Source organism: Myripristis murdjan, chromosome 17, assembly GCF_902150065.1.
Source record: "Myripristis murdjan chromosome 17, fMyrMur1.1, whole genome shotgun sequence".
Classification (NCBI taxonomy): domain Eukaryota; kingdom Metazoa; phylum Chordata; class Actinopteri; order Holocentriformes; family Holocentridae; genus Myripristis; species Myripristis murdjan.
In genome coordinates this window covers 12955144-12982670 of record NC_043996.1, presented here as the reverse complement: position 1 = coordinate 12982670, position 27527 = coordinate 12955144, and the positions used below count along the sequence as shown (strand labels likewise).

The following is a 27527-nucleotide window of genomic DNA, read 5'->3' as shown; positions in this document are numbered from 1 at the left end:
TTAGAGGGCAGTCAGTATCAAACAGTGAAGGAAATTTTTTTCAGCCGGAAGAAAATGGTCCATCTGCAGGATCTCTGAGCCTCTCTGTTTCTTTCCGTCTCTCACGTTGTGGGAGTAATTTTGACAAGGGATGGGGGAACATGTCTACTCCACTTTTGAGAATTGTTTTTTTTTTTTTTTGTTGTTGTTGTTTTTTTCTCAGCATCTCTGCATTATTTGATAGTGACAGTGGAGAGAGACAGGAAAGACAACAGAGAGAGGGGATGACATGCAGCAAAGGGCTCAGGCCGGGTTCAAACCCAGCCCGCTGCAGTAAGGACACAGCCTTGATTCATGTGGTGCACGCTCTATCACGTGAGCTGCTGGGCTGCTCCCACAAATTGCTATTTGGACACCAAACCACCATTTTTCTCCACCATACTCCACAAACATACACATTCAACAACTGCAGGACCTCAAAAGTAAGCAACACAGTAACTGCGATTCAAACGTACAGCTTTGAATATGTAAACAGATGATTTGTGTTTTTTCAGCTGGTACGGAGAAGCCTAAGAACGCAGACGATGTTGAAATATTGGCACAACAAGAGGGGTGACGCCAGTGACGATACAGCATGAAGAGACATCACGCTCTATCTCTTGAGCTGCTGTGACAAGATTTGCTCCCAGTCCAAAGTGTAATCTGGCTCGGCTTGGCAAGTGTCTGGACGCGGCTGCTGAATCTCTCCGTTTGCTCTCATCCCTCCATCGCTCCGCTCATCCCACATCACCAGACCGGGGCGCTTCCATCTCCTGTCAGTCTTCCACAGTCACACAGGGGATGAGAAAGCTTTAAGAGCAAATTGGGGCCAAATCACGTCTCTGAGCTGTGAAAATATGGCTTCTATATACTGAATAGCACTAATCCTCCACTTCATTTCCACATTTGCGCTTCTGTACAAACCTGAGCCAGTCCTGTCATACAGGCCTTTCACCTTTCACAATCAATGTCGGGATCACAGATACACAATGCTATTCACTCTCACAATGATATCGTCACACCTTTTCATTTTTGCTTCATATTTAATGACTTTTCCTAATTTATGGGAGACAACTGGGTTAACAAGATGATATGTTGTCAATGTCCTGTACACTTCTGTGTTAGCTGTATAAAACATTTAAAGGGCTATTTAGGTAGTCAACGAGAAACATAAGAAACTGACACATAAACTTGTAATAATTTTTATTATGATCATAATATTCTGGAGGTTTTGATTACTGAGGTCAAATCAACCCTGATTGATTAAAAAAAAAAAAAAAAAAGTAAATCAGGTTAAGTGAATTTGAAGGTAACAGGAGGAACTTGCTGCAAGCAGTGACCCATGAAAGTAAAACAACATGATGAAAATGACCGGTTTTGCCCTGTTGCTGGAGTTATGTGTGTGGAAGAAAAAGGACAGTATTACATGTGATCTCAACCTAAGAATGGCAGGCGTAAGTGCACAAGTGCCCCATTGGACTTGGAGCCATTATAATGAAATGATGCAGAGATGAAGGCATGACCCTCCACATGAAGAACATTCAGAACTGGGCGCACTCTGCTAAAAGAAAATCTCCCTGGAATTTATCCAATTTCGTGCATCATAGATATGTTTTTTCTGGCCTATTTGTCTGCACCTTAGCCGATATGCTGTGGTTAAAATTCAGCAGTGCGATACAGTAGGTTTATTACGGGCTCAGTCTGTAATATTTCTCGCTCTTCTTTGACAGTAAGCACACGTTGGCCTCTGAGGGAAGCTGGCAGCATCAGTTTTTTGTCAATGACGGCATTTATAATTCAAAGCATAGGTGGTGTTTGATGAAGCTGGATGCCACATAAAAGTCAGATCTAAATCTGGCTGCACCTTCGGTGCTTTAATGTGTGATCCAGCTCCCGCTGAGTCGAGCTCTACTTGGGTGTTTGCTACTGTTACAGATGTACATGGAATCACAAAACTGAACATAATCTACCTCAGTTCAGTTTTTTATCATTTATTGCCAACCTTAAGATCTGTAAAATGTGGGATTTACTTGGGAAATCCAGTTGCACCCAAGCATCCTTTCCTCAGCGTGTCCTTTTATCCATTACTTTTATCTGCTCAATATTTTTCATACTTTCCCCTCATTTTTGCTCCTCATTTATCCATGCTGAATTGTTCCTTTTATAGAGAAAACAATTTTATGTCCTTGTGTGTATGCTTGAAACACCAGGCACTAAGTGTTTTGTAGCTTCTGTGCCACTTGTACCCAAAACCTCCATTGACCATCTTTAATCAGATGCTCTGAATAGATCCAAAACTCAGTTAAAACATAAAACATACCCTGTTCAACAATTACTACAATTATAACAGCTAAGCTAAAAAAGAAAGCATCAATAGGCAGACACTACGAGCATGTCTTTTTAGTTTGACCTTGGTCAATAATGAGATTCCTAAAAATTTTTTAAAGCGTGTTTACCCCACTGTATTGAATAACTGCACTTATCTCCAAACTGTCTTTTTGAAGAAAATTGTTCATGAGCAACTGAAATTTTTTAGGCTCAAATCATATTTTCTTACAGTACTGGTCAGTTTCTGCAACCATGAAAGCTGTGGATGATATTGATGCGGGCTGAAAGATTTGTGAGAGGTTTGTGATCTTTGGAAAGGTCACCTAAAGGTCACCGAGGAACTTTATCTTAAGCTCTGCAGTATCTGTAATCTCTTCTTTATTATGTCAGCATTGCATAAGCACAAGTTTCCCGAATTGGTTTTGAATTGAAAATAAAGTGTTTTACTTACACCAAGAAAATTTCCCAAACTTTGTAGTCAGTCTAGTGGTAAACATATTGAGATTTTGTCCTTGCATAGGTATTTCAATCAATGATTGTCTCTCTTTCAGGAGGCATATCGATAATCTTGCGGGGAAAACAAAACAAAAATAAAGAAAACTAACTAAGCAAACCAAAAAAGCAGATTATCTTTTAATTTCAGAAATAAGTCACATTTTCCTTTTGAAGCCGCTCAGAGACTGCTAGCAGCTACATTTCTACCTCTGCTTGACTGTGATTGATATACACAAAGTTTAACTCCGAACTTTCTGAGAGATGTATTGGATGTTTATTTTCATCTATAAGTCATTCTTAGTATGGCTGCCTCTAACGTTAGAACTGAAATAGTGTGAAGTCCTTGAAATACTCTGCTCCCACTGCCCAGGTTGAGACTGATATCAACAGGACGGAGCCACGTGATGAACTTCAGCCTAAAATTGCTTTGTATTACTCGGCATTTAACTTGCCGTCTTGGGTTTGAGTATCTCTAAACCAGAAAAAAATGGTCATTACAACAGAGCAACCAGACTTTTTCTCTGTGTAGCACAATTTACAAAGACGATAGCTCTATCTGACAGTTGCATGTTGCATGTTGTTTTTGTTGTTTTTGCTATAGCTTTTCAAAAGAGGATGCATCCAACTAAACTGATGTGACCTAAACCTAAACCTAAAAAAAAAACAACAACCTTAGGACCCCAGCAGAGCCCTGCCTGCAGCCAAACAGCCAGAATCTGTGAGGAAGCAAAGGCCTCAGTTTCTCTCTACCTGACATTTTTTGGGCCGTTTGATGAGCAGGGCATGTGAGCACATCACTTATAGAAATGAAATAAAATGATCCGTTCAACACTGAATCAGTTTTGGTGGTTTGTAGGGGTGCTGCAGCCTGAGGCCAGCAACCGCAAGCGTGTGTGAGTCTTCATTGACACTGATTACAGACGAACATGATTTATGAGAGCGTCGGTAAATTTAGCAGCACCCTTTAATAGATATTAACTGCTTTTTTTAATTTGTATGTCACGCACTAGTAATGGGGCCACTAGTGGGATCTCCCCTGTGTTCACTGTCTGATTTAAAAGCTGACATTATGATGTAGCTAATGAACAGGTGACAGCCAATTTTACAGCATTTTAATGTGTGCCTAACACTAGTAGATGCTTTTTTTAAATATTATTTTTTAATTTTAGGGCATTGAGTGCACAGATAGATAGATAGAGATAGATTTATTTATGGATTAAGACAAATAAAACAGCAATCCATCGGATGACATGCAAAAGTACAAAACTTATTTCCAGCATGGTCCTTGGTGTTACATACAAGAAACAAAATAGACAAGAAACAGACAAAGTCAAGACAGAGGTCATACAAAAATAGGTGGGAACAGAAGACATCCCAATAAAACAAATACACAAATAAAACAATTAAAAAGCAGAAAAACTATCTAGAATCAAGGCACATTCACCTTCTTCCATAAAAGCTGCTTGACCTGCCTTTTAAAAATTTCTCTAGATGTTAGGAGTCTTATGGCAGTAGGCAGACAATTCCATGCCATGATCCCAGTGTAGAAAAAAGAATTTTTAACTGCATTATTACACACTCTGGGGACAACACAGGAGCGGATACTGGCCCTCGTGTTATGACCATGGTGTGTGTGGACCATGGTAACACCAGAGCATAAATATTTGGGAGCCTGCCCATTTACAATGCTAAACATATGGTTTAGCTTTTGTTGTTCCACTCTTAGGTGAACAGGAAGTAGACCAGCTCTTGCAAACTCCTCCCTGCCAATATGAGTACGGGGGGGTGCATTTAACAGGTACCGAATAACATTGTTTTGCAACACTTGGAATTTGTTTTTAAGTTTCACAGTCAGCCCAGAAAACCATGAAGAACACGCAAAATCCACATGACACTGAATCAGCGTTACTGCCAATAATTTCTTCACAGAAAACTCAAACAACTTGGTCTTGCGATACAAAAACTTCAACTTACAGGCACATTTAGCTAACACTTTGGCTGCAATGAATTCACCAGTAAGTGATTGATCCAATGTCAAACCCAAATATGAAACACTTGATTTAGACACAATTTCAGCCCCATTACACATCACCTTTAAAGTATTTGATTTTACCAACTTCCTTTTTGTACCAAACAAGATTGATTCCGTCTTGCCAAGATGCATAGAGAGCTTGTTGTCAATTAGCCACTGGTTGACGGACTCAAGCTCTATGCCAAGAGTGTTTTCAATGGCTTTTACATTACACCCTGGGACAAGTAAAGCAGAATCATCAGCATATAATAACAACTTGCACCGCACAGCAGCTGACAGATCATTAATGTATACTAAAAATAACAGGGGCCCTAGGATAGAGCCTTGGGGCACCCCACATGTTATACTCAAAGAATCCGAGAGGGTCCCTTCAACATCACAGACTTGTTTCCTATGTGTCAAGTAAGAAGTGAACCACTTGACCAACCAACATACGTTCATTTCTTGAAGGACTTTATTACAGATGCTGAAAATCCATCTCTCTGCTACATACTTGCTCTCCCCCACAGGGATCATTATTTGATTTTTGTGTTTCTGTAAGTGCTGACCTTTACTGGAGAGCTCTTGATGTTATCTCTCTTCAACCCTAAAGGAAATTATGTTAATGTCAAAGGACAGCTCAATCTGCAATACAACTTTGTGTGAAAGGCTACGTCTCTTGATAAAGATTTATTGAAGAGGTGGTCACATCGTTCACATTTGGATTTCTGAACCAAAATGGGGCCTAGGGGGACTCTCTGTTTGATATGTGCAGCCAGCATGAAAAATGCCCTTTGGTATGGAGACACTTTTGATGTTCATTTTTTAAATAATAAGCCTAAGACCCTAAAAAGATAAAAAAAAAAAAAAAAAAAAAAATCTAACCTGTCTTTAAAGGTGTCAAAGGACTCCTCTATTTCATGAAGGGAGCAAGATTTATTCCCACCTTGCTTGAGCATTTACCACTTTAATTTAGCCATTGTACTTCACACCAACCCTGATAAACAGCCACCAGAAGTCATAAGCATATGGAGTGTCTGGTTGTTTGATGTTGTTCACTAGGATGCACAGAAAAGACTGTATTCCTGGAGCGAAGGCATGTAAAATGAGTATGCAACCAATGTGTGCTTGATCAGCCCTTGTGGGAAATCATCCACCATGCTCTGACTCCTCACTCTAAGATAATTCAAGGCTGTGAGTGATGATAATTAAATACATGGAGGTTGCACACTTGTCTCCATATAAATTAAGGTATTTGTTTATGCTTACACCACTGACATGTTTTAGCAGTTTGCCCTCTTTAGGGTGTCATGTTGCCCTGATGAAGATAATTTGGATTGATGGTTTGCACCTTATTTGCATGTGCACTCCAATATGTTACTGAATTACATGGTTGTGAGTGAAATGGAGGATGATGCACAGAGATGAACGTTCAGTCTGTCTTGGAGTTGTCTTGAAATTCATTGAGTTTGAGCTTTTTCTGTTTATTTCTGCTTTGGAAGTATGGACACTATGTTGTGACAGGAATTAGAATAAGATGTAACACAGGTTTGTCTGAGTGTTGCTCCCCTGGGTGTAGACAGCTACTGCAGCTGCAACAGTAATAGCTATGGGTCTTGCCCTGCTCTGGTCACAGAGGATTAGATGACCTCCATCTAAAAAAAACAAACAAACAAAAAAAAAAAAAACACTGAATTCTCTGTGGAAATACACAGGTAGAAAGTGAAGAATCTGAATAGATAGAACTGTCATTCCCACTCAAACCAACACTCATCTGGCTGGAATACAAATGTTGTAATTGAAAACAGTGCTAATTTGGTGCATGAATAATGACAAAGCTGATGTGTTACCATGGCAACCATTTACAACAACATTCCCGTGGCAGATGTGATGCAAATTTAAACTCGTGTTAAGCCCACACATGAAACAGCATTTACTTGTGCAACAAATTTATCGAAATTCTTTGGAAGTCGGGTTGGGTGTGCCACGGGAAATAGCCATGAATCCACCAGACGTCCCTTCTATCCACTCAGGCTCTGCGGTAGAACGACAAGTGGCAGATTTCAACTGGCAGACAAAGAAACGGACAAACTGACAAAGAAACGTCAGCCAAAACAGCAGGCAAATTCTGTGTACTGCATGCATACTGGAGCATCACAGTCCAGATGTTTGGTGCAGTTTTTCTGTCTCCATGTTGCGAGAAAAACTCTGCAACCCGGAAATGTTGCGAATGAATACAAACAAATATAAAAAAGAGCCAAAAACGCAACTGCATTTGCTATGCTGTGGATTTATCTGATCCTCCCCCTCTGCACTCTCTGCACAGTTTGCAACATGATCTTTACAATTTAAAGTGACCCCAAACATATTTTTTCTAATATAATCTATCCACCATAAAGTCCTGCCTTACTTTTCATAGCTTGATATACTACTATATTTGTAATGTCTTTCCTCTTTCACACTATATTCACCTGTGTGAGTTCAATAATATTAGCTAAAACTTCACAATAATGGTACATGATTTAAGCGTATGGTTATACTTGAACTAATATATGAAACTGATGATTAAATGATCAAGAGTGGATGACTTTCCCATCTGAGCTAACTCTTGTTAATCTTCGTTATAATGGACTAATTCCTCTTGAACTTGAAATTAATACCATGATTTGATGTATTGAATATCATTTAAGAGCTGTGTGCTTGAATTGCTCACCCTCTGAAACTGGGCACTATACAACTACCTGATGGTGTTTACAAATCATTAGCTAATAAATATGCATTAGCTAATAATTAAGTGGTAATTAATGCATCAATTCATTTTGTTAACACTATTAATACATGGCACCGCAAATTATTTATCTCAGGTAGGAACGGCATTCATTGTTGATCATGTAATCATTCGTTTATGCCTCAGTGCATCATGATCCATACACTGAAATATTAACATATGCTTAATGCATGCATCAGTATTGCAAAGTATTATCTATTCTATATCTGAACTGAAATCAAAGGGAGATAAATGTCTCTACCCCATTGTTTTGTTTGGAATCAAATCCACGGATTACTATGTTAAAAAAAATGTTTATATAGATGGCCTGGCCATCTGACCACCAGGTAGAAGCAAATCAATTCTCCTGACACTGAGATGACAGTATGATCAACAGTGTCGCTCCTGTTCTGTCAACGTCCTGATTGGTACTGACTAGAGGCTGTGCGTCGATTGCAGTCAGGTTACAACACCAGTAAAACAGATCACTCATTTATAATACTGTGTTTCATCAGCTGGCATGTGCAGAATTGCCACGAGGAAACAGAAAAAAACCCCAAAACAAACAAAAACAACAACAACAACAACAACAACAACAACAAAGCTATATGCTTTACATGCCATAGAAGGCGAGACGTCCACTGAAGTCAGACTGTAATTTGGTCTGCATGGAAAGCTCATGATGGAGCTGACTGGTGCATAACAAGAGCCGTCAGTTGTTTTTCAGGCCTGCCTGAGGTGAAAAAAGTATGTCTGTCTATCAAGCTACAATCCATTTCTTATGAAAACAGCAAGACGGTGAAAACAGCAAGACAGTGAAAACAGCGAGATCAAATTAGATTGACCCTTGAAACCAGTCTGGCCACTCTTCAGCTGAAACATTTAGTGTCTTATCAAAAAGTGGTTGCACCAATCAGCACCCATGAGATTTTATTTTTTTCAAATGTTAGTTCAATCCATAGCGCCTAAAATAATTAGCCTGCGCTACAATAAGTACAGTATGTAAAAAAAAGTTTGATAAACCACATTTTATATTCAGTATTCCACTATTCCAAGCCAGCGATATGCTTACCATTGATAAGAGCTGTTGCTGTTGTTGTGCCCTATGACACTTGTTTCAGTGTTAGCTAATGATTGGCAGATGGTTGATCCAATCACCTGATGTATTGTTTTGCACATGCTTGTTGTTGCCCACCTCTTTTTACAAAAGGCTTGAATCTGACAGAGCCCAGATTGTGTTTTGTGTATTAAACAAAACAAAAATCATAGCATGACTGCCCCAGGCTAATACAGCTCCACTGATTATTTTGCATTAACCCTATAAAGCCCTTTGTATCATATATGATACACTTCATCAAATAACACATTCCGTTTTAAGTTTAATCAATACTTGACCAAAATACTGTTGTATACCTTTGGACACTTCCCCTGTTCACCCTGGACCATTGGGGCTTCAAGTACTGTCATATATAATACAACAGAAAAATCGTATGTAATAACATATTTTTTGAAAAATCTTTTTTTTTTTTTTTTACATTTTGTTACAGGACTAAATAAAGGGTTCAGTTTCAAAAAAATGGAATTTTCTGCCAATTCTTTCATAGTTCAGGCTTTACAGGGTTAAGCAAAAATTTCTCTGTATAGGCAACATGTTGTCATCTAGACATCTGGTCCTGGTTTTTTGTCACAATGTGAGCAGCAGTTACAATCGTGTTTTGATTTATTCTGGTTACTGTTAAGTCGACTAAATCTGCCATTTTACTAGTCTGCTCAGTGTCATTTTAATTCACTCGTAATTCATATTTCAGTCATTTTATTTATAGGCCAAATAAAAAATTTGTGAGTAGGCAAGCTTATATTTGGTGATGGAATTTTGACAAATGGCATGGTGGAAATTTATGCTGTGTAAATTTTGTTTGTTGTGCATGAATACAATAAGATTGAGATAAGAAAAAAAAAAACAGAGAAAACAAACTTGATTGAATGACTCAAGTTTTTGTTTCATAACATTGTAATTGGCCTTCACAACAAGGAATTCAGTTTTAGTGAGGATTACTGGTGATTCAGTCGGTCTTTGTCACTGTTTGTCTGAAAAAAGGATGTTGAAAAAGGACAAATAGCTGTCTCAATTAGCTGGCTGCGTCGTCACAATTTAGTTGACTAAATGAAACATGGTGTGCATGAGAGAGAGAAAGAGAGAGAGAGAGAGAGAGAGAGAGAGAGAGAGAGAGAGAGAGAGAGAGAGAGATGCTCTCAGAGAAAAGCTTCATCTGGAGTCCAGGCAGGATTACAGAGCCTCACCTGCCATGTGAAGCTACCTAGATTGTGTGGGAAGCAGACACGTACAGCAGATCTGCTAAAAGATTTTTGGACCATATGGGGCTTACAGTCCTTCCCTGCTGCACCTTTGTTGAGCAAGAGCATTACAGTAATCCCTCCTTCAGATGAAAAAGAGGAGGCTGTAGCTCCTTAGATCGGGGTTATCCATATCCATGGCATACTAATGACACACACTGTGCCCTCTGAGCAGGCCAGATCATCTCATGTGGGCACATCCACTAACTTGCTGGTCTACTTTGTGGCAATTTTGCTGTTTGAAGTCCCAGGATTACTTAAAGCCTCTACATATGCAGTAACTTTCACACCAGATTTGCTCTTTAAAATACAGAGGCAGTGAAGAGGAGTTAGGGGAATTCAAAAGAAGAAACTCTAATTTAACTCCAGAATTGCATTTTTTGACATTAATCACTTGGCTGGTGTAGAAACTGGCACCACAAAAATATCAATTCAGTGCGATTTGCCATAAGCATGTAACAAAAAATTATCTATCTCATCTATGAAGCACCGTGTCTCTCCTTTTTTCTTTGGAGAGCTGTGCCTTCAAAGCTTTTTTAAAGTGCAGATATGTTTACCGAAAAAGGCAGCAGTAACCATTCTGGAGAAATATCTGATTCATGAACTCCATGTCAGTAATCAATCAGTGAGCTGTTGTTGTCAGCCAGCTGTCATTAACGGGGTAAAATTTATGCTCACACTTCAAATGAAGGACAAGGCTGCCTATGGACAGTCTAACATTTGTCCATCAACAGCCACCGATAACCTCTGTTCAGGTCTTGTGGGACAAACAAGGTGAGAGAAATTACATGTCAAAGATGAAGTCGACTGAACCTCTTATGTTTGTTCAGCACAAACCCTTGGATTTAGTGATTTAATGAAATATTAAATAATTATAAGATTCTGAGGCCAATATATGTTTTATGGCCTGTCAGGAAGCCCTGCTGTGTGTTCATGTGTCTGTCTGTCTGCCGACTGGCATTAAGGAAATCAATTCTCTGTAAACCTCAAGCACATCTAACTCTGCTGTATGTCAGTTGGATTGAACCAGTAATAACCAGCAAATTCTCAGAGGCGAAGCCTTGCTCTACCAAGTACAGCACAAACAGCAAGAACAGCATTTAGTAAGAGTACTAGGCCAAGCGGGGTGGGGGTGGGGGGGCAAACCAACAATTAGACAGTTTATATGGGAAAACTGAAATCTTCAAGCATTTCACAAAATGGGCTATAGGCTGCGTTGTCTTCTGGACCGGCAGTATGGCTGCAGCACCTTGCTCACTCCCACCAGATGGTAGGAACATCATCCCACGTATGCTTTTGTTGTTTAAGTGCCACTCAACATACAATGTGATGTTGTGCCTGAATGTGAAATGTGAAATTGTGAAAACTTGTTTCACAATTCCATGGAACTACATCAGCCTAAAATTATCACAGGCATTGACAGGATGCCAAAAAAAAAAGTGTTTTTTTTTTTTTACCTACTGTCAAAACTGACAATATACACACATGAAGTACTGCAGGACTTGCAGAATTCATACTTTATTCTCTCATTTCTTCTCTGTGCAATGGCTTTGGAGAGCTCTCTGTGTACTAAATCAGTAACAAACAACATGGGAAAGCTGCAAGCCTAATCACGCCATCACAATATGACTTGATGAGTACATGATGTATGCCTGCTGAGTCGACATGACATCCAGGAAGGTCATCAAGATGAAATTAGAATTAGAAAGTCTTTTTCTGCTGCCTTCACTACATATTGCTGCTGCTGCACAAAGAATAGTACATAAAACTGTAATTTTGTTCCATTGCCAGCAAAATGCACAGGAAAATATCTCGCTACCAGCAGAATGATTTAATTTCCTGTTATCCTGCACCTGTGTGAGGACTTTTATTAGGCAAGGACATGACAAATTTCAATGCAAAACACAGGGCTTGATAATTAAAGTTTGGTGATTAAAAAGTGCCTCTTGGGTGCCTTTGCCTTGGTCTTATAATCCTAAAACTGTGGGCTGGAGTCTGGAGATGAGAATCAGAAGAGGTTGTTTGATGAAAATACAGTCATAAGGACCGCATGCTGCTTGTAAACACTGATCTGAAAAGATTTAAGAAGTCATATCAATGTTTGTATCTTTCATGGGCATCACAATTCCAACTGGGCTTGAAGGCTACTGTCATGCTGAGAATCATTTCAGTCCATTATGAAGTGACTTGAAAATCAACTGAAAATACATAAAGACTGACATCCAGCTTCATTTTCTGAGGAAGAAACTACATTGTGTGATGCTTAAAAAATAAACATCCTTTCATGCCCAGTGACGTTACTGTTCACAAACGTGATGTTTGATTCAAAATATGGCCTTACTGAACATACCAAGTGAAGGCTGTTGGTGACATTCACCTTCCTTGTTCATTATTTCTGCCCTCACTACCCGTGAAAAGTTCAGATCGATGCATGTTTGAAGGCTGCCAGATCTCAAAATAGCTCAACAGTCACATCACATCGTAAACAGTCAATACGCTCAAGATCCATCTACATGTCACTACAAGACAGATCCAACTATCATCACATCAGGCTTGACACTGTTTTTGTTGTGTCCATATGCTGCAGATGCTTGACCTTTGACCTCCAGATCTCCAACGCAATGTCTCCGCAAAAAGCACCGAGATGTACTGAGCGAACACAGTCTCATTTCAGGGTCTGATCATTATTATTCATTAAATACTTAAATCTAATTACAACCTCCCACCTCAAAAAACAACAAAAAAGGAGGATAAAGAGGCAGTAAGTGGAATGGCCATTGATTCTGCATGACGCGTTCATGGGATAATCTGGTTTCCGCTTTGGTTGGTGGGCAGATGGCGCTGGGAGGGGGAAAAATGGGGACGGGCTGGCACGGATATTCACCCCTAGATAAGCCCTACTATACCATGCGCCATGTCAACCAGCCTGTCTGTGCATCCCGATCTTGACATACTCTGTTTTCATCAGTGGGTGAGTGAGAGAGAGAGAGATAGATAGATGCAGCGAGAAGTAGGATACCGTCCAACAGAGGGATGCAAAGATATGTAAATAACACTTTGTCCAAACACAGCAACAAGCTATCCCTTCCACTGTCATTATCCATTATTGCAGGCAGAATATTGAGTCAACAACAGCTCCACCAGCCTGAGCCCACCATTTGTCAGGCTGCTGACAGTTTGCCCTGATTGCTTCTTCAGTCCCGGAGGTACAGTAAAGGCTGAAGTGGTGTATTGAGCTCGGCTAGTTGTGTCCCCCTTCCTTCATCCATTGCTTCAGATTAGTTGTAATTAACGTCCCTCAGCCATCACGTGCCTTGCGTTTGGCAGGGGACCTTGCACAGACTTAGGTGATCTTCTCTGTATGTGTAAAACTGGGGTGGACCGTGCGATCACACACACTGACATCCACACTGTCCTTTACTTGGCATAGAGGGGAAGTGGACAGACTGGATGAGAGAGAGAGAGAGAGAGAGAGAGAGAGAGAGAGAGAGGGAGGGAGGAAGGGAGGATTAACTTCTCATCCAGTCTTTGCTGTTGCATAGATTGTAAGTAGCTTATTGCACAAAGCGCCCTGCATGTAACCGGTGCGTTTGCATGATTTGTTTTGGGGGGGCGGGGGTTGTGTGTTGTACATCACTGACCACATGTAGGCAACTAAAGGCTTTTGGGCTGAAAATAGTCAGACGGGAGAATCCAACTGGCTCTGTCGTTCTGAGAGCGCCTCCATGCCAAAAAAGGGCAACAGGTTTGCCTCAAAAAAAAAAAAAAAAAAAAATCAGGACGCTATTTGGAAAATAATTTCTAATTTAAAATGAGTTTCTGTCCCTTAGGATCATTCGTTCATATTTCTCCTTTACAAAAAATACACCCCCAGATATTGTAGTCTTACGCTGTCATTAGTCTGTGATGTTCATTCCACTTGTTGTTTTGTGATGCAGAGCTGCTATTTACATCAGTGTGTTGTGCCTTCAGTTAGAGATTTTTTTTTTACCTCTCCCTGAAACTTTTTTTTTCAGACCCCAGTCAACCCCATTGGTTGTGGCTGTAAATGTAACATATCCTACTAACATGTTATCACTGTGTCTGTGTCCAAATACAGGCCACCTCTTTCAAAGGTCACAGTTTTACATCAGAGTTCCTTGACAAGGCTATATCCAGTCCTTCAAATGCAACCTAGATATGCAACCTTTTTTTAGGTGAATCTGGAGGATATAACCAGTGTATCCTTCCTCTGTATCCTCTGTATCCTCTGTATCCCAAATCACATTTCACACAGGTGTCACTTTGGAGAGCTACAGTGTCGAAAAGGAAAGCCTTTTCATACAAATCTAAGTACAAGTTGTCGCTTATAGTGTTTTACTTTTGAGCAAATGTGAAACTGAAAGAGGAAATTGCAAATTCATCATCATTGTAACCATTTGTAATCACAGTCATACTCGCATACCTGCCCAAGAATCTCAAATTATCTTATGTTCGCTAATGGCTGCACTGCATATTTAGCCAGTTATCTGTAAAAATCAGCAAAATAAACCACTGAGCTACAAATTAGACCCAGAATTGCAAAATATATCTCCATTTTAATAGTGTTTACATCGATAAGGGTGTTAGTTTCACTAGAGTTTGAGTTTCACTACAATTTCTCATTTATAGTCAGTGCAGATGCTCAGAGAAAAGCTCCAGTGATCACCAAAGGTCAATCTACAACTTCTATTTGCCAACAAACACTCTGTGGCTGATAGTAAAAATAAAATCTCAAAGGCAATCACTGTAATTATAATTTATTTCCTAATTCAGTAGAAACAAATTAATTGCCCAAAGGCTCTTCTTCCTGCTATACACCGTAATTCAGCACCCTTATATGACCTTGTAGAGGAAAAGGTTTGGCAAGGTAAGGCCCATATTGGCGAGAACAGATGCGTATGTTAAGTTATTCTCCTTGAGGCCACTGCATTAGGTATTCACAAAGAAAATCCAACCTTCTCGGTCTGATGCAAATCTCCCTGCTCCCAGCTGCACATCAAAACAGCACGCAGTTCAGAAATATGTGTCATTGACTCAAAAGAGGAGGAAAGGTATGAAACTACATTGAAAAAGCAGAGCTTGTTTTCACTATTAACCCTGATGGTGCAGTTGGTAGGTTCGTCAGTGCTGAGGATGTGAGTTTTTCAAACCAACAGAACTTTACATTAAATTGTAGTGGAGATCCCAAAGTTTCCAAAGATACCAAATATGTCCTGCTGAATTACAGAGAGATAAAGGACAGCACAGGACAGCTAGATTATTTTCTATTTGATCTAAAGGTGCAGCTATAAATGAAATGCTTCAATGAAACACTGCAGCCAGAATATGTATGTGACACTGAATATGAAAGAAAGTGTTTTTAAGGGAAAATCAGAGTTTAAAGAGTTAAAAAGTGTTAACCAGTAGGTGTTTTGTTATTTAGGGAACAGTCCAACACACGCACGCACGCACGCACGCACACACGCACGCACGCACGCACGCACGCACGCACGCACGCACGCACGCACGCACGCACACACACACACACACACACACACACACACACACACACACACACCCATGTACACCTATCAAAGGAAAAGGACAACTTAACCAGAACCGTGACATTACCCATTCTACAGTTCCATGTTATCTAGTGATCTTCATCTCTCCCTTCTCCAATTTTCTTTTTTTTCTTTTTTTTTATAACTGTGTATTTATGTAATGAGTAATTACACCTGAAAATTTCATGCAGTGGATTGAATTTATTCAGGCTTTTCTCATGTTTCTCACAATAGACTGCAGGTAGGCCATTTTACTCTACATGAGCCACATGAACCCCTGGAATTGAAGGACACAATGGACACTGTGCAAAATAGAAAAGAGACCATTACAGCCAAATATGGCCAGCTAATGCTGCTTCATGTCAGAAAAAAAAAAAAAAAAACTGATCTCAGAAAAAACTTGAACATTACTGAAAATACAGATGAAATACTTGCACATCTAGAATAATCAACAAAGGGAGTGGAATCAGTGAATAAAGAACAACTTTGCATAGAACTGCTATTTGGCTAAAAACATATTTTGTGCAGGTGTAATCCTTTACTGAATGTGGACACTAAGTATTTTAATAATGCTTATTTTTCAAAACACAAATATTAACTTTAACTCTAATTATGTAACTGTAGCAGCTGAGCATGGTGCTGTCAGTGCAGGTTCATTTCTTTATGTTCCCTGCTCCATACTCTCCAGTCACACCAAACATCCGCATTAAAATCTGTGGTCATGTCTTCCCTAAAATATTTTGTTATAGATGTGACTTGGTTTGGGGTGTATTTTCAGGAGCACAGACACTACTGAATGATCATAGAAATATTAATATTATCTTAATGGTCCTTTTGCTCCTCTGTGAGACTACTCTATAGAGTATATAGGCTAAAATATGGTGTGGAATTGAGTACTAATACTATATAGTTTAGAGAGTGTCATAGATCCAAGATGAAACTGACAGAAGGGAGGGACTGGAAGAAAAATTACAAAATAATTAAAATTACAAATCGGACTGCCATTTCAGCACCACAGCCAGCACCATGGATTCAGCACCATGGCCAGCGCCATGGATTCAGCACCATGGACAGCACTATGGATTTATCAGCACACAGCACAGTTAGGCTGCTGATATTCCAGAGCCGTGGTCGAGGCCATGGACTCTAAATTTCACAAACCACAGTCAGATAAAGGATCAGTGAGTCAGGCATACAAAACTAACAAACCCTCCGGCCCTGCACTATCTCTGCTACTAAGGGATGGAGACGAGGGGTGGCAGGTTAACAAGAGGAATGGCATCCTCTCTAAATTGCCCACTGGCATTAACCACTGCCAATAACAACTGTGTGTGGCAGCAAAAACACAGTGAAATATGTCTTTCTCTTGGTGTCAACCAACAGTATAAACTATCGCAGCAGAGAAGAAACCAAAAACAAAATGAAACTGTGCAACAAAAGCAGCAGATAACCATTCTCTTACCTGGATACAACCAGAGGCAAAATCAGCATCTTCAACATCCTCATTAGCAGCTCTCCAGGAAATTGGAAGTACTTCACTTCCTTCAGAGAGATGGAGAGAGAAACACAATAAGTGATGGAGACAAAGTTAAACACTATACACAGACATGTACAGTATATTAAGTGGTAAATCACAAGATTATTGTATTTTATTTTGGCCACATCGTTGGCGATAAGTGATAATTCCTGTGGTGTTTTGTGGACTTTATTTGTCAATCCAGCTGTTTGTGCACAAACATCTGGAGGTGCTATCTTGATTTTCTAGTGATGAAGTTTTCATTTTTGTAGGACACACTTTTACCTCCATCTGCTCAGCCATGGTGGCTTTAAAACCTCCCAGTTCTTTGTCTATATTCTCCAAAGACACAGATGTAAAACTCACAATTTTTCTCATCAAGTTCCAGGAAAGGCTTACCAGACCCTGGATTCCTTTTATGTTAAATCAACCGGTGACCAGGAGTCCCAAAGAAGACATTTACTTATATGAAACTGTCATAGGATATTACTAATATATGAATTTATTGCAGTTGGGAATTTGTGTGAAACCACACTGATGATCAGTTTGAGAGACAGCGGTCTTTGACAGGAAGGAGGCAGAAGGCAATCAAATATCTGGTGAAAGCAGTGCACCTATGAGAGAGAGAGTCACAGTGTGCCTGACTACAGAGAGCATGCTGGTCAGATGATAGCAATTCTATAATTACAGAGCTGGCCATACAACCATTCACACTCTTATGCACAATTATATCCAATTAAAGTAACTGCGAATGCTATTATCCATAACCAAATGAACACTAACTGTATCTTATCTGTGCTTCTCATCTCTTCATCTGTATTCATACTGGAGGTACTGGCACCATAGCAACTGCTGAATAGTGTTTAGAAAATAGTAAATGATACTACTTTAGGCTCCTTGGGTTGCATCATTATGAACAAGTGATATGTGCTAAAGATGACTTACTCATTAAAACTGAACTGCATTCTCAGTGACATTTCGAGGGGAACATATTTGTTTGTTTGTAACGTACCACAAGAGTGTTTCTAATCACTTAGTCCGAAGTTTACAGTAGGAGGGATGGGTCAAACAAGCAACTTTAACCCAGGCAACCTGAGCTGGAGTCCAGCCTGAAGCAACAATGGTGTTGATTTGTTTGTTTATGTTATCATAACCATGGTTTTTATGCCTAAACCTTACCTTTCCCAACCCTGACCCAGTGGCTAACAGCAATACAACTGGCTAAAGTGCCAACTGACTTTATACAAGACATGTTGATTAGAAATGTATTGGTGATGTATCAGAAACAAATGTAATCCACAACAAAATACATTTCCCCTAAATGTAAATAAGAATACAGTTACAATACAATACAATAGTCGTACAGGAATGTAATTTTTAGGAGATTGTGTTGCAAATAAAGAAATAATAAACCAAATAATAATACAAATAAAAATAATACTCAAGACCAACAACAACAAACAAAAAAAGCTTGCATGGTTGCCTGCTGAGGTTCACTGATGGCAAACTCCATGCTCTGGCTCTTCTGACAATTTACTTATTAATGATGCATGTTTGGTTTGGTGTGCTGGTGAAGATATTTTTCTTGTATTTGCAAGTAATCTTTCTTATGGATCATCATGAGCTTCCTTTTGTGTTTTATTTTGCCATCATCATCAATGGGCATAGCAAGGAAGCCCATTTTACCCATGTTTATCAGTTAAATAGAGAAGGGCAATTACTCATTCATTCATTCATTCATTCATTTACTGTATATCTGTATCTATCTATCTATCTATTGAGATTATAAACTTCTTTCACAAGGCAGCTCCTAGCAGAGTTTTCACATTGTCTTTTAATTGCCATTATTTTGTCTTTATTTTTTGGACCCAGTGCAGCACTCTGAATCTCTCACTCCTCAGTATATGTACTTTTTTTTTTAACTCTTCTATCCATGCCTGTGCTTTCGTTATGTCTGCAAGGTTGTGAGGTAGATACAAACCAAAACACAGTTTGTTGGTGGTTAATCATTTGGAAGTAATCATAGTCCTTTGTTCCGAGTGCACAGTGATGCAGATGACTCTGAAAACTTCAGTAATTTATATGGATGTTCATGTGAGGGTCTGCAAAAATCAAAAACACCAAAGCAAAGGGCAAAACAAAAAGCAAAGCAAAACAAAACAAATGAAAAAGTGGGAGGGGGAGGTAAATTTGTGCGGCACATCGGAGTCAGTACAACACATCTGTACGGTGAGATCATGCTGCAGTAAAAACCTTTTTGCTTCTGCCTCTGTTTTGGAGCGAGAGATAGCTTAGTTTTTACACCAGGATCAGAGAGGGCAGGAACACAGAGGACAGTGTGTGTATGTGTGTGTGTGTGTGTGTGTGTGTGTGTGTGTATAGACACAATGCATATGTGCAAAAGTGGATGGACTATATGAATATACAGATATACAGATACAGATGAATATACAGACAATGATTCCTTTACATGACAGTTGTCACTGGCCTTGGCATCTATCGTTTCTGCTTGCACACAGCCCCATTTGGCACACACACACACACACACACACACACACACACATGCACTGCACAGTTAACAGGCATTGAGTGACAGGCAAAGAACACACTATGCAAAATTAACGGAAAATACATGCACTAACACACGCAGTTGCATCCAGCCCATTTTCTCTTGCCAATATGCATTTGATAAACAGCAAATGTAAACAGTGTAGGCACACATACATGAATGGCAACTCTCATTCACAAACCAAACACACACACACACACACACACACACACACACATACACACCACAACTCTAGCTGACCTAGTAATATCTTCTTATATCTGCCCAAATGTTAATGGATTAATTTCCCACACTGCGTCTGTTTTGGTGTCAGAGTCAAGCCATTTTTTTTTCACTTTAAAGACAAACTACACACTGGATTGCGGCTATTCAATAGAAACTATTGATAAAAATACATAAAAATTCACCCTCAGACACTTATTCACACCAAGTCTGAATTTTCAGCATGAAAAACGTGCAAATTCAAAATATCACACTGCAATGATCCTTTTTATGAGGGACGAAAAATGACAAAACAATAAATAAATGAATAAATAAATAAATACGCATATAAATATATAAATGCATAAATAATTAAATTAATAAATATTTCTACATTTATTTATTTATTTCTGTTTTTATTCATGCATTTATTTATTTATTTGTGTATTTATACATTTATGCATGTATTTATTTATTTATTTTTACATTTATTTATTTATTTATTTATTCATTTCTACATTTATTTATTCATTTATTTATTTATATATTTATTTTTACATTTATTTATTTATACTTTTATTTATTTCTACATTTATTCATTTATTTATTCCTTCTTTTATTTCTACATTTATTTATTTATTTCTACATTTATTTATTTATTTCTACATTTATTTATTTATTCCTACATTTATTTCTGTATTTCTACATTTCCACATTTATTTATTTCTGTATTTCTGTGTCGTATGTTAATAAGGTGGGCGGTTCTTACATTAGTCTTAAGCACGATTGGTTTGTGGGTGTGATCCTATCCACTGCTGCTGCCTGGACTGGCAGTAGCAGTCATGGTAGCAGTGGATAGCAGTGGACTAGCTAGCTACTAGGGCATTAACAACGCCAGACTTTTCCCCGTCGTCGACGTTACGTCGACCCGTCAACACCGGGAGATTTTTGGGGGGCTAGCGGGGCTCTAACCGGAGGGAGGGAGGGGTTGTAGTGGAGCGCCGACCGGGCGACCGGGGGGTGAGGAGGCTGCAGTGGAGCGCCGACCGTGTGTGTGGGGGTGTTTCTTCGACTTTCGACGGGTCGATGTTTACATTAATGCCCTACTAGCTACTGTGTAAAACGCAATGGAAAGCGTTTTGAGAGCCATCGTCAGTGATTTAAGGTCACTGGCGAATGATGTGGTAAATCATGCACCCACCGACTACTTCCAGTAGTCCGACTACACACACGGTCGGCGCTCCACTGCAGCCTCCTCACCCACCCGGTCGCCCGGTCGGTGCTCCACTACAACCCCTCCCTCCCTCCGGTTAGAGCCCCACTAGCCCCCCAAAAATCTCCCGGTGTTGACGGGTCGACGTAACGTCGACGACGGGGAAAAGTCTGGCGTTGTTAATGCCCTAGTAGCTAGCTAGTCCACTGCTATCCACTGCTACTGCCAGTCCAGGCAGTAGCAGTGGATAGGATCACACCCACAAACCAATCGTGCTTAAGACTAATGTAAGAACCGCCCACCTTATTAACATACGACACAGAAATACAGAAATAAATAAATGTGGAAATGTAGAAATACAGAAATAAATGTAGGAATAAATAAATAAATGTAGAAATAAATAAATAAATGTAGAAATAAATAAATAAATGTAGAAATAAAAGAAGGAATAAATAAATGAATAAATGTAGAAATAAATAAAAGTATAAATAAATAAATGTAAAAATAAATATATAAATAAATAAATGAATAAATAAATGTAGAAATGAATAAATAAATAAATAAATAAATGTAAAAATAAATAAATAAATACATGCATAAATGTATAAATACACAAATAAATAAATAAATGCATGAATAAAAACAGAAATAAATAAATAAATAAATGTAGAAATATTTATTAATTTAATTATTTATGCATTTATATATTTATATGCGTATTTATTTATTTATTCATTTATTTATTGTTTTGTCATTTTTCGTCCCTCATACCTTTTTTGTTTGTTTGTGTTTTGTTTATTTGTTTTGGAGGTCGAAAGACAGCTCACTGACCAATCAGATTAGCTTTTAGGTCATGTATCTCGCATTTAAGATGGATGTGGAGCTGTTGATATCCTTGGTCTGAGAATTAGAGAAGTGTATGACATAAGGCATAAAAACTACAAACAAGCAGAAAAAAAACTGATATGGCAATCAAAAAGGAAATCGATCAAAGTGAGTTTGGTCAACTCATATGTAGTAGTGGAGTCATTTCTGTAGGATTAGTGAGAGCAATATCCAATCTGGAGTGGACAGACTGCTTATTTGCTTATTTGCTTACTTTTATATATATATATATTATATATATTTTTCTGAGAATAATGAAAATTCTGTGCTGGACTTAGTGTTTTTAGGCAAAAAAAAAACAAAAAAACTTTTGCAAATCTTTGAAACTTCTGCGCTGCTTATTCATGTCAGACTCTGAGTGAATAGGCCTTTATGCTTTTATTCTAATGCGCAGTGTCATAATTTATATTAACGTTGTGCCCTCTGTCCTTCCCACATTTCCTACGGTGTATTTCCCAGAATGCCTTCTGAAAACCCCCACAATAATTACAACCACAACAAATATTGCAACCATGGCAGTAGGTTTTCTAAGTGAGAAAAATGATGATTATTATCGTTATTACATATGGCTGCACTGCATGCTGGTCCATTGAGGAATCATTAGTGATGGCTTCCTTCCATTGGTTTGATTATTTTTTTCCCCCAACAGAGCACCAGCAGGTTGCTTCAAGGCCTGGTGTCACCAGCTCTAATCAAGAGTCCAATCAAATCTCCAAAGATATGTCAGGCTACTTTCATTTTTTTCTATGACATGGTAAAAACTGTGCTTCTTTAAATTTAATCAATACTCAAAAGCAATCTTTTTTTTTGTACATATAAGGGGTAGAAACAGTCTCGTGGCCTTGATAGCATCGCACAGTGTAAATATGCAGGTACAAATGTAAGTGTGCATGACTCATACACCCACACACGTGCGTTTCTATGCTCTCTGTGACATCCAGTTCTTTCACCTTGTGCACATGAATGCACTGCGTGTTTGACTGTCCTCACCTCTATCTTGACCTTCACCCTGCCAGCTGCCACACAACATCGACTCTAATCCAGTGCCATCCTCTCCATCCTCCGCTCGAAAAATTTTAAACGCTTTTAGTTTATAGTAGCAGGGAGAAGGAATGACTGAATAAAAAAATAAATGAGAGATCATTCATCAAACATCTGTGCCGTTCCGTGTTTTTCACTGTTAATTTTATGCATTTTTGTCAAAGTGTAGCCATAGCAGTGAGCGGCGCTTTGCACCACAACAGGCATTCACAGGAAGCAGCTGACAAGCAACATAAGGAGCTGTCATCGATTGACAGAGGGTGACGCAACAATAATCATTTCAAATTTATGGATGGAAAACCTCAGGCAATCAGTATTCTATCTTGTTTTTTTCTTGTTGGATGCAAAATGCATCTTGAGGGGGCTGAGCCTGGGCAGATTGTCTGGCAGGGCCGACCACAGTCCTGGCTTCCTCTGTTTGTCAACAGAAAAGCACAACAGAGCCAGTAATTTGTGTGTTTGGTTTTTGGAGTACTCTTGATTCCATAAATCTGTGTTGTTCCTCTTGTGTTGGTGGTCAGTCAGTCCAACCTTCATGTGTTGGCAATTACAAACAAGAGATGCTTGTGCTGCCTAATGTCCTCCTATAATCATCATGATGTATTAGGAAGAGGCAGCTCTGCTTATGAGGTCAATAACCTAATTAATACATTAACTGGCAGATAGCTTGATGTCAGCAAACTTGTAGATGCATAACACATCGGTTCTGTAAACAATACAAAAGTGGCAGGGGAGGACTGAAGTGAGAACAACTCAGACTCAGCTGGCAAAAAAAGAGGAAAAAAAAGTGAAATAAGTACAGAATTCGAGAGCTGAGTCTACTGTCTTCATCAGCGGCCGTCCTCATTTCCACGGACTCTCTGAACTTTGCGTAATGCACCTTTAAGGAGTTGTAGTCGCTTCAAACTGAAATATCAAATTTCAAACTCAATTTAGATTTTATTTTGAGCCCTAAACCACTGTTTACAGCCTCAAAGGGCCCACAAGAAAACAACAAACAAAACAGGACAACACTCCCTGGCTTAAAACTCATAGCGCACAAGAAAAAAAAAGTCCCCCAAAAAAGCCCACAGATAAAAGAGAAAAAGGAAGGAAATCTTGAGAGTCTCTGGGTGTTCTTCATTAATATGCACATTTGTGCTCAATAACAGAGGAGGAAAGCTGTGGCCTACGAGTGAATTCCCTGTTATTTATTGTTCTTGAGTTATTGTGTTCACAGACAGACAGACAGACAGACAGACAGACAGACAGATGCCTCCATGACGATATTATGTCCTACATCCCATGTGACAAATGAGCTTAATACAAAATTATTAACAGACATGAGGCACCAATAATGCAATGGCCCAAAAGCAACTCTACTGCACTGTTTCTCATCGTATACACTGCAAAGTCACAGCAGGAAGCTACCAGAGAAACCACAGTGTTTAGTCAAGAGCCTTGCAAAGGGGCCTTGATGGTGACTCACTGACCAAAGACATACCCCTTTCTAGTTTCAGCACAGACATTGTTTTGAAAAGCTTTCCACTCATTAGACTTCATGACAAATTTCAATTATCAATGCAATATTCAGTGCATCAGTCAGTGAGCCAGTACCCCCGGAGCATTTCCTGTCATGGATAATTGAAGTCAAATAAGGTAGCATATATTTATATCTGTTTATCTGAAACAAGGAGCAATGTCTGCACATCTTGCTCTCAGTACATTAACAAGACAGTGTGGGCCAGTGTGGTCTGCTTAGTCTTTTGTTCATAGTGATAACACTGTGCTGTGAACTCCATTAGCAAGAACACAAATACACACACAATATATATATATATATATATATATATATATATATCTTTAAGCTTATCACCATCATTCAAACTTTCTCCCGTTGAAAGACACACCCACTGTTCTTGACTTTCCCATTTGTTTTGTTTTGTTTTTTGCTCTCCTGTTTTCTGTCTCTATGATGTCTGATTATTTTGTGATTCTGTTACCCCCTCGATCCTACCTCCCAACTTCATGTTTCTATTGTCTTATACTTGTCTTGATGTCCATTTCTCTCTCTCTCTTTCTCTCTCTCTCTCTCTCTCTCTAGATAGACAGATAGATTTTTTTCATTTGTCATTAATATCTCAGTGTCAGAGAGACACAAATTCTCAACTTTTGGGCAAAAAAGACTCTCAAGTGAGATTGCTCTTTACTGTTCATGAGCAGCTATGATAGCTTTGGATTCTTGGTGATCAGATTTGAAAACTCTTTTTGCAGTTCTTACACAGATCAAACAAAGAAAAGCATGTTTTCCTCTGAGGCCTTCATCAGATAAAACAAAAGCAACCAGGAGAGCAACTATTTGACTTCCTTGTCTCTTGATCATGACATACCTGACAGAGGATGCATGGTCAAACATCAGAAGGAGATACCTGACTTTTCTGCCCCCAGTTTTGCATGAAGCACCTGTAACATGGCAGGAGTAAGCTGTTGTATTATCACAGATAAGGGCAGTTGTCAGTGTAGCTGACACACTGACTGGTGATGGGATTTAAAAGCCACTTAAGGTCTATGCACTATATGCACCAACCTCTGATCTGCAAATAATTCTTGGGTTCTTTTTACTTTACCATTACTTACATACAATCTGTTGGAGTTGATGACATTTTAATTTGTTTGCTACATTAATTTCAATCACAATAATTTCAAGCACAATGTGCCCGTATGCCAGCCATTTGCCTGCAATGTTATCATTCTTCAGTGCATCAGCACAGCTCACTGTGTGTAATTGTAGCCCCTGAGCTTGCTCTAAAGCTTCAGTTCATTTAGGTGACAAGAATAAAATCCCCCTATTTAATTTTATTTCCCTCTCTGTCTTGTGTGAATTATATAAGTCAACATGAGTGGTGTGCTGTTGACTCGAAGCTTCTGTGAGTGATTGACAACTAATCTCTCCACTGGCAATCCCTTTCCATGGATGCCTGAAAGGCTGCAATCAATCTGAGCGACTCAGGGGACAACACTAAACATTAAAAAATAATATATATATATATATATATATATATATATATATATATATATATATATATATTTCCAAAGCACCAGCAATGGAATAAAATTGGCTGTCTGAAGAGTCTAAACATTATCATACATACCATTCTAGCAGTAAGAAAAATGTGTATTTGAAATTTAATGTATTCTTTTCCATGTCCTATCTCTCCAAAAATAACCTAATGTAGAGAGTGCATTACATGTATCCCCGCACTCTTTTGTAGCCCCACTTTTATCAGTGCAGGTGAATTTTCCTCATTCTCTCCATCTGTCCACAACACACTGGGACTCAAGGCGATGAAACACATATTTTGGCAGAATTACATGAATGTCAGTGATCAGAGGCAGGGTGAAAAGTTCGAGGCCAGTTTGTGAAAGAGTGGATATGAAGAAGCTGATTCATAACAGCAGACGAGCAAGTTTTTATTTGAAAGGAATTGCCTTTTCCTGAGAGGATACGAACATGGATGTGCGTGTGTGTGTGCGCATGTGTATGTATATGTGTATACGGGTTTTCTTGGTGTGAGGCACTGGGAGATGAGGTAAAGAAGCAGATATAGGGAACAAGGAACGGAGTAATCTGTTGCATTATGGGTCCGGGTTGCTGAATCCATGTCAGGGGTTAAGAGGAAGGCAGGGGGAGTCACTGCGGGACATTTAGAGGGAGACAGGGAGCAAGAAGCACCATCACTGGGGCGTTGCAACCAACTGACCTGCTCGGAGAGCTGCTTGCCTCTGAGGAAGAAGCCCAGCAGGCAACCAATGACCACAGCTAACACGGACAGGATGAGCAGTCCATTCTGCTTGCAGACATTCTTCACCCGCCCCCACACTTCATCCAGAGCTACCGCCATCCTCCTCCTCCGCCTCCTTCTGCTGCTCCTGCTTGTCCTGGTCCTGACTGCAACCTTGCACCCCCTCAGAGAAAACCACTGGAGCAGCCCCCCTCCCCACTTATTCAGCCATAACCAGCAGCCAGCAGGCAGGTAGAAATAGCAGGGAGTGGAAGCAGCGGGCAGGGAAAGATGGATGGGAGGGTGCAGAGGATAGATGGATGAAGGAGAAGGTGGGACAGATAGATAGATGAGAGAGAGGAGAAAAAAAACTAAGATAGGAAAAGAAAAATGAACAAAAAAGGGAAAAAAAGAAAAGGGGATGGGATCTGATGTTGGTTAACAATGAGGGTTCAAAAATAAAATCAAAGAGGTAGTTGTCCAAAGATAAAGCACTTCAAGAGTCTCTCTGTTCCTCCTCCGAGCTGCTTCCTTGGTTATTCCACATGGGACTAAGAGCACCACACGTTCAGAGCTCTCTCTCCCTCCCTCTCTCTCTACATCTCACAAACACTCTCTCTCTCCCTCTGTCAGTCATCTCCCTCTCCCTCAGTCTGCCCCCCTCCCTCACATTCCTCTGGGCGGCCAGTAGAGGGCTCTGCGACAGCTGGCGGTATTGTCATCAGGGTTAATACTACCGATCCTATTAGGCCGTGCTGCATGACTGAGATCTAAGGCTGGATTAGAGCGCTCTCTGAACAATT

The 27527-nt window shown here is 39.4% G+C and overlaps 1 protein-coding gene across 1 annotated transcript in view; it reads right to left on the bottom strand.

The window, feature by feature from the left end:
* slc1a7a (solute carrier family 1 member 7a) overlaps positions 1-26844 on the bottom strand; it is a 47563-nt gene extending 20719 nt beyond the window's left edge. The window contains exons 1-2 of the mRNA XM_030074444.1: positions 26704-26844; positions 17001-17080 (exon numbers count right to left, since the gene is read on the bottom strand). Coding sequence (XP_029930304.1) covers positions 17001-17080; positions 26704-26844 — 221 coding nt within the window. The remainder of the gene's footprint in view (positions 1-17000; positions 17081-26703) is intronic.
* Between the last annotated feature and the right edge of the window lie 683 nt (positions 26845-27527).